Source organism: Coregonus lavaretus (assembly GCF_964263955.1).
Source record: "Coregonus lavaretus genome assembly, chromosome: 37".
Classification (NCBI taxonomy): domain Eukaryota; kingdom Metazoa; phylum Chordata; class Actinopteri; order Salmoniformes; family Salmonidae; genus Coregonus; species Coregonus lavaretus.
The window spans coordinates 5,218,558-5,227,035 of record NC_140024.1 but is presented as its reverse complement, the minus strand read 5'-3'; the positions used below and the strand labels follow the sequence as shown (position 1 = coordinate 5,227,035).

Here is an 8,478-nt window from a genome sequence, read left to right as displayed (position 1 = left end):
AATATATGTATGCACATTGGATATGTGCTAAATCATTTTGGTATTCATCCAAACTTTGTGGCAAAATAATGACTTGAGACAAAATGGAGGGCTTCAGTTTTGACAACTTTTATTTTGATATTGCCAAAGCTGTACATGTTCTATAAATACTTTTTTCAAACACTGAAATATTTACACCCATTTCAATTATTCCATCACTTTCTCTCTCAGCAGCAGGCTAGCTAGCACAATAATAGGGTTGGTTGGTTTCAAATACTCCTGTTTCTTAATGTTCTCATATGTAACTAGTCTAACAAACTATACCTTATGTTCTGTTGCCGTCTTCAAACTGTTTTGAGGCACTCCTCATCCAATTACTCTCATATTTACACCAGTGTTTTTATTGTCAAGAATGAAATGCCTTAAATAATTGCCTGATGGAAGTTGTAACAATATGTTCCTTACACACGCATTTCATCTCTAAAAAATAAAAGCCACAAACATTAAAAACAATATCCGATTATTATTCATATATTGCTGATCTGGCAAAACAATACACTGCATGTATACACACACTCAAACTGTGGGACTTACAGTTGGGCTGAAATGGGGCTAGATAGGATTTATTTATCTTACTACAATACAGACAACATGAAGACTTAACACACCTCCCTAACGGACAAAACCATAACAGCAGGGCTCGACAGCACAGCAGTAGGTTTACACATCTCTAGAATCTCCAAATACTGATTTCAGACTTATAAACAATAGATCATCATATTTATTTACTTCAATAAATATGTAAGACAATGAAGTCCTTTTTTTTACATTCTTTGCTCTTTGAAAGCCAGAATAGCCAAGATTTTTTATCAGAACAATGATCTGGCTCTGGCTAACTACGTAAAGTATTGCACATCTAGTGAATAAACCACACTTTGTAAAACATTTTCTTATGGTGAAATGTACAGCATTCTGCTTCTCTTTTAAAATATTTTGCAATATTTGTAACATGCAATTCAATAAAGAGGACCACAGACAAAAAATTTGACAGAACTACTACAGTAGTTTAACCTCACAGGGGAAGCTAAAGAGATACAAGCATCTTGGACCACACAAGCTATTTTGGGATCAAAGGGAATGAAACCTTTAAAAAGCTTTTACATGCAGTGTTTGATGCACCATACAGTACTAGCGTTTAACAAAGTCACACCCGTCAGTACTAGAGTGCTTTTTAAAAGTTTCACCGGTTTGGACTTGGACAGACTGGAGTTTTACAGTAGTACCGCGTAGCACATAGAATATTCATCACACAGTCATAGGAAGTGGAGCAGAGAGTGGACAGGGAGGTTGGTTGCTTTCTTATCGATTTGCAAGGCTGTGCCTCACATATCCCTCCCCGTCGCTGTCTCCATCCCATTAAAAACAACCAATGAGACCTCGGCAGCAGGCCAGGATGAGAGAAGGACAGTCACAGAGAAGGGGGACGGACGGACCCAGTCTCCCCTTGAAGAACAAGCAAGCTTACGGCCTCAGGCTGGGCCTGTATGGGAGGAGCTTAGAGGACGTGACCAGGGTTGAAGGGTGTACGCACGATGCCACAGACCAGGGTTCACGTGTGTGTGTATATCTATATATATATATATCTATATCATAGGGATTTTACTTACAAGGCAGGGCGCAAAGAGTAGAGGGTATTTCTTGGGAATGTACTTACAGGGCGCAAAGAGGTGTGTGCTTAAGTAGGTCAGGGATTGTCAGAACTCAATGTCATAGTAGGACCGAGATTCCACGTTGTTGCAGAGTGAGAGGCACAGAGGAGTTTTTTTTGGGGGGGGTAGATTGGAGGGGTCGTAGACTAGCTTTGCAGGGATCTTGGAGATAGGAGCTTGGGCTTGCCTTCTGCTTCCTTCCCCTTCACCGCAGCCACGTAAGAGAAAAGGCAGAGGACGGAGTAACAGATCTGGTGTGCCTGTGAGAGAGAAACAAATAAAGAGAACATGAGGGAAGTGTAGCTCTGACCAAGCTACTTGTGGCGTAGTCATACTACTTCTGCTGCCTCTCACTTTATTATTTGGTCTCATGGCTCTGTAGAAGTTACACTAATCATGTTATGAATAAAAAGGGGATTACATTATTTGAAAATACTTAAGAGAGATTAAGTAAAAGGGCTACTTGAAAAAAACAAATTACATGCATTTTAGCAGTTATGTCAACGGGATTACTCTTCAAAACCGTGTCAGGATATATATGCAATGCAGCACTGTTAAAACAGATCTGGTGGCTATTGAATGCCAAGAGCATGGCGTTCGCTACAAGAGCGGAAGAGTTCAACTCACCATGGGTGTCTTGTACTTGTGGATCACCACTTCTTTAGTTTCAGGAACTACAAGTGCAGGTGCAAGAGACAAAACAAAGGATTCAAGAGGTTGAAACCCCCCTTTAAGAGAGAGTGTGAGAGCTGAGGGTTGCAGGGGGTGTAGCATGTGATCAGAGTTTTCAGACTATGAGAGGGTGCACAAAAGAGGCTGTGGGCTGAGAGAGTCCACACAAGTACTGACCTGGTTCAGAGCTCACACTTATCTCAAAGATGCTCCCTGATTTGCTTTGGGCATATGAATCAAAACACTGACATGCTTCACTTGGGCATGATGAAAACCTGAAGTCTAAGATGGTGGATACTCTCATATACTATCTGAAGAAAGTGTGGCCTTTTCAACATTACATTTCTGCCACTGCTAAGTCTAGCAAATATATTTGATATTTAAGGGGGAGGGACAGTAGAATCGAAGTGCAACTTTGGGTGGTTCTTGCAGACATAAAATACGTTCTTCGTAAACCCTCTCGAATTATAGTCTTTGCGAAGCGAAGTTAAATAATGCGCTAAGAAAGCTACTGTAGGTTGCTAGCCAGCAAATAAGCTAGCTAGCTGAAGAATCCCCTTCTCCCTCAGTCACGAGCAGGGTTGGGTAGGTTACTTTCTCAATGTAATCTGTTAGTTACTACCTGTCCAAAATTGTACATCAGTAACGTAACTTTTGGATTACCCAAACTCAGTAACAATCTGATTACTTTCAGTTACTTTTGGATTACTTACCCCTTATGAGGCATTAGAAGCAGTGGTGTGTATTCATGGATGCCAAGGGAAGCCAGACTTCCCCGAAAAATTTACCCAAAAAATCATATTTAGTCTCTTTGTGTTTTCATAATTTCCCTTCAATTCACAAGAGGCTGAATGTATCTCATGGAGAAAGCATCCGAGTGAGCGACACAGCTCCCCTCTGTCTCTGTATGTGTAGGCCATCTATCTGATGCTGTCGGTCTTAAGAGTATGACATTGTTGCCAACCATAGCATTGAATGAAAGGAAGGCCAGTGAGCATTTGGCCTCCCTTGATAAAAAAAAAGAAGTATAAAATAATAGCCAATCAGCATTGAGCTGAACTGAGTGAGCTCAACTGTGAATGGTCCTTGCACACACAAAAAAAAGTGTCAAGAAAGCCAGTTTGGATTTGGCTTCACTCCTCTCACATCGCTTCAAGAAAAATACGTAATTGACAGAAACAACTTGAATTGTTGCATCTCGTGTTGTTGTCCTCCGGTGGTTAGCTAGCTACCTAAAATTGGCCCTTTCCTTGTCATGGATGGAGATAGGGATTTGGACTTATGGGTTTTACTTAATTCTCTGTACTGGCCAATGATTATAACAGCGATTCTGATCCAACCCTAAATTCATACATTGTGCCCCTGGACTGAGAGGATGGAAGTTCAATAACTATGTAGCTAGATGTAGAAGGATAATGTTAACTAGCTAACGTTGCCCACGAAAGGAAGTTAGGCTAGCGAGCAAGCATTTTAGCCAGGTAGCCTAGTACAACAAAATAATAAAAGCGTATATTGTATGACAGTCATATACCGTTTCGTCAACATGAACGAGAGGAGGATGGCATTGGCGTTTCTTTACAAGTCAAATCAAATCTTAATTGGTCACAAACATATTTAGCAGATGGTATTGCGGGTGTACCGAAATGCTTGTAGTAGGGCGAGTCAACATGTTTTTTTTCTGCATGCACACACACACACACACACACACACACACACACACACACACACACACACACACACACACACACACACACACACACACACACACACACACACACACACACCAGAACCATGGACAGCCACATCATATTTAGCTTACGTTGATTGGACTAAATCGTTTTTGGTATCTTTTAGTTGTCACTGTATTAGACTAAGCAGAGGTGATTTGATGATGTTGAAGTTGAAATGGTGCTGGAATAGTGGAGGCAGCTCCTGTTTTCTTTGCGACTTGCGGTAACTCTCCGTAGTTCTAAATCAATAGTTGTTTAGTAGTCCGAAAATGTCATAAACATTAACTTGCTTGACCATGCTGTAGGTCAGGTAACGGTTTGTTACATGCAATATGCTTTGTGGACTTCAACTGACAGAGGTTGCTCTCCGGTTTTGTGATGAAACAAAGGTGTGGTTGAATTCAGGGGCGCAACTTTGGTTTTAGAAGTAGGGGGGACACTTTTTATAATCCAGTCGATAAACACTCCAAACAGCCTACCCGACTGCTCGGAGGCCTCCGCATGGTCCTAAAGCACACCGTTGCCTAGTTTTTGTATCACATTCCAATGATTAGACTGGGGGGGACAAAAATGCAATGTCAGAATTGCCCCCCCCCCAGTGAAAGTTGCACCCCTGGTTGAATTTATTCTGCCACTGTCTTTTTATTGTCTCGGCCTTAGTTCATTTGCCTTGCAACCGTGATATATAGGCCTAACAGGTTATAAAGCAAACAATGCAATTATTTACATTTTAGTCATTTAGTCATCTTATCCATACATTTACATTTACATTTTAGTCATTTAGCAGACGCTCTTATCCAGAGCGACTTACAGGAGCAATTAGGGTTAAGTGCCTTGCTCAAGGGCACATCAACAGATTTTTCACCTAGTCGGCTCGGGGATTAGAACCATCCAGAGCGACTTACAGTTACACATAGGTTGTAATATGGCTTTTTTTTCTGGCTTGGCTTCCCAAGTGATTTTACCCATGCACCACTACTGAGTAGAAGACAAAAAGTATCCAAACACATTTGGTGCATCATCATAGTGGTCTCTGATTTGTGGTCAGACTCACTCAGGTGGAAGAAACGTAACTGTAGGCCATTTAGGCAGTTCGCCATTTATGCCTGTTATTCTCTATGGGGAAATGCGGCACCCACTAGGCTGCAGTCCAAACACGTTATTTTTACCCCCTCCGCCCTTGGTCTAGCAACTTTCCCTCGGGGGAATCCCCATTGAAACCGGATGCAGTTTGAATGGCATCTTAAGTGGAGGTCCAATTTACAAACGTTGCCCCCTCGGCCCTCGATTTAGCTCGACAGAGCGAGTGAAGAACTTTGGTCACTTCTAGGGTTGATATGACCCACAATTCAATGCAAACTGTAGTCGCGTCAAACTCTGGTGGCTGCATTTTCGGCATGTCAGAAAAAAATATGAAGCTAGCTTGCTAAAAAGATATATAGACGACATTGATTTTAGCTTTAGAAAATTGGCTTAGTCTCGTAGTGAGGAGCCTATAAAACATAGCTAGATTCATAAAACATATTTTTTGGAATTCTGAAATGTATTGGAATAAACTACCAAACTATAAACTAGCTACCCAGCTACAGTGAGGGAAAAAAGTATTTGATCCCCTGCTGATTTTGTACGTTTGCCCACTGACAAAGAAATGATCAGTCTATAATTTTAATGGTAGGTTTATTTGAACAGTGAGAGACAGAATAACAACAAAAAAATCCAGAAAAACGCAGGTATTCTTGCCATTATGTTTATGTATACATTCCTTATTACTATTTATGCATATTATTTTCTGTATGTTTATGCATATTTCCCCTGCTTATTTACTATTGTATACCTATGTCATAATATTTTATCTAGTGAATCCTTATATATTACTAATATTGTATTATCATTCCCTTTCTCTAGTAGATACCACACACACATCTTTAGTACTACATATTCACCATTATTCTGGTTACTGTGGAATTAAAGTGTTCAGTGAATCAACGGGCTTGCATCGTCTTTTTGACTGAAGACACATGGCTAGGGTCGCACTCCCAGCGCATTATGCATAGTATTCTACAAGCTATGCTGACTGGCAAACATCCACAGCTAAGTTAGTTAGCTAGCTATCATCTTTCAAGCTAACTATGGAAAACTGCTCATGTGAATATAACTCGGGGACAGTTTGGTTATGTTTCCATCATGTCTGCATACCGGACTACCATCTTGATGACTGTCTGCATAGTTCACCAGAGATGAGTTCGCAAAGTTAGAGAACTACATCTGCCCAGTCCACAGCGAGCGGCCAACTGCGAACAGCTCTGACAAACAGCTGGCTAGTTTGTTTATTTTGCTTCGTTTGCGAGAACCACCCAAACTTCGACCTCGCTTCTAGCTTGCCGCCAGCTTTATCCTTGTGGTACATGTTAAACAGTATACCTGTATGAGCTGGCTCAGTTTCTCACCTGATAAAAATACATAGTTCTGTTGTTTCCTATAAAGTGCTTTTTCCTGCCCCCATTACTTACTGTTCCTAGATTTGTTTTGGTGAATAGATTCAACTGTTTGTAGCCGTGGCCCACGGAAAAGGAAAGCACTCACACATGGCTTGAAAATACAAAAAATCTGAGACTGTGCATGAGTCACACAGTGCGAGCAAATGTGTACAGCAACAACAATTACAATGTAAAACAATGTGGAGAATGGGAAAGAAACGAAGCAGGACATTATAGGGAAAAAACAAAGTGTGTTAACCAAGAAACTGAACGCTTAAAGACATCACAAATACATAAACTGTTAAAGGGATACTTCGGGATTTTGCCATTGAGGCCCTTTATCTACTCCCCCATGGATACCATTTTTATGTCTCTGCGTGCAGTTTGAATGACGTTCTAACTAGCACAACTGCTAACTAGCGTTGGAGCAATGACTGGAAATGTATGGGCTCACGAAACTACCTCTAACTTCCTTCATACTGGACACGGAGACATAAACATGGTATCCACAAGTTCATCTGACTCTGGGGAAGTAGATTGCCAAAATCCCTGAGTGTCCTTTTAATGAGGCGTAACTCCCTAGACCAAGTTCAAAGCCAGTGTCGGAGGACAGACTTTTCATTAGTAACTGTGAACCTACGAAAGAGGGGACAGAGATAGGTAGGGGTCGGAAAAAAGGGGGAGGGGAGGGGATGGGGGCAGTTCAAAACCCTCCGCTCCCCACATTGTCAAGTAAAGTAGCCAGGTTTCTTGGTCTCAAAACCCCAAAGCAAAAACAACGCTAGAGGGGTTTGCTTTTTTGAAGTGATGGAGAGGAGCAGAAAGTTTCAGTTTCATAAACGGTCAGGACAGGCAGAAACTCAGCCAAGGGTACAAGAAAGGAACGAGGGGGATTCTGCATAAAGAATGAGGGGCATGAGAGAAGGTGGGAACGGAGAGGAGGAATGCTCTTAAGTGAGGAAAGGAGAAGAGAAAGGTGACAGCACTTTACCTGCTGGAGAATGAAGGTTTTCATAGTGGCAAGGATGAGGGTAACGCATTACAAAAGCAGCACAGAGACACGGCAGTAACCCAGTCCAGCGCTGATATAGATGGGGGCTATCCCCTCACAGATCTAGGCCTCTCCTAACAATCTTACTGGTCACTGGTTATCTGTTTCAAATATGGCTGTATACTAAGCCACGATAAACCATCTACTGTACACATCTTGAAGGAAATGCTCTAAATATCTAAACACTAGCTCTGGTCTCAGGAAAGGAATCACTAATCGCATTTAGTAGGCACCATTGAGCGAAAACGTTTTGAAATGGCTGAGATACTACCTGAACGTGCCTACTCAACACAACCCAGATGTGGCCATTTCCAACAAGTTAGCATCCTTCTATCCTGAGGATCGAGCAAGTAGATGAAGTCCCCTCTAGGAATCTAAATTAAACCATTTTTCAAGATAATTCAGCTTCAACTGCGAGCTGAGAACATAATCAACGTATGTGTCCTTTATTCTTAATGAGCATTGAAAACAGTTAAAATAAGATCTGTGGCTGCGCTTCCCTCTGCTCTGGGCTTTGATGAATTTCCCTCTCATGCACATACCATCTTATTTGGTCGAGTGAACCCTAAAACAATTTCCTACTCTAAAGCTCTAATTTCCAACATTTGATCCTTACGAAAGTCTGATGCAGAAACAAGCTGTGCATCAAGTCTTCTATCATAACACGGCAGATCTGACTCCTAAGACCTCATGGTTAAAAACTAAAAACACTTTTGGACAAAATGAAATGACAGCAAATAAAGACAGAAATCTCACAAATAGGACTGTTTTGTCTTATTTTATAAATCAGCAATAAATATGAAATTAAACAAACATTCATATTTGTGAGGGCTGGACTTCTCAATTGCCAAATGAAACTA

The 8,478-nt window shown here is 41.2% G+C and overlaps 1 protein-coding gene across 1 annotated transcript in view; it reads right to left on the bottom strand.

The window, feature by feature from the left end:
• Positions 1 to 86: 86 nt before the first annotated feature.
• LOC311111286 (MAP kinase-activating death domain protein-like) overlaps positions 87 to 8,478 on the bottom strand; it is an 81,317-nt gene continuing 72,925 nt past the window's right edge. Inside the window, exons 32-33 of the mRNA XM_084154001.1 lie at positions 2,316 to 2,362; positions 87 to 1,948 (exon numbers count right to left, since the gene is read on the bottom strand). Coding sequence (XP_084010127.1) covers positions 1,835 to 1,948; positions 2,316 to 2,362 — 161 coding nt within the window. The 3' untranslated portion in view covers positions 87 to 1,834. The remainder of the gene's footprint in view (positions 1,949 to 2,315; positions 2,363 to 8,478) is intronic.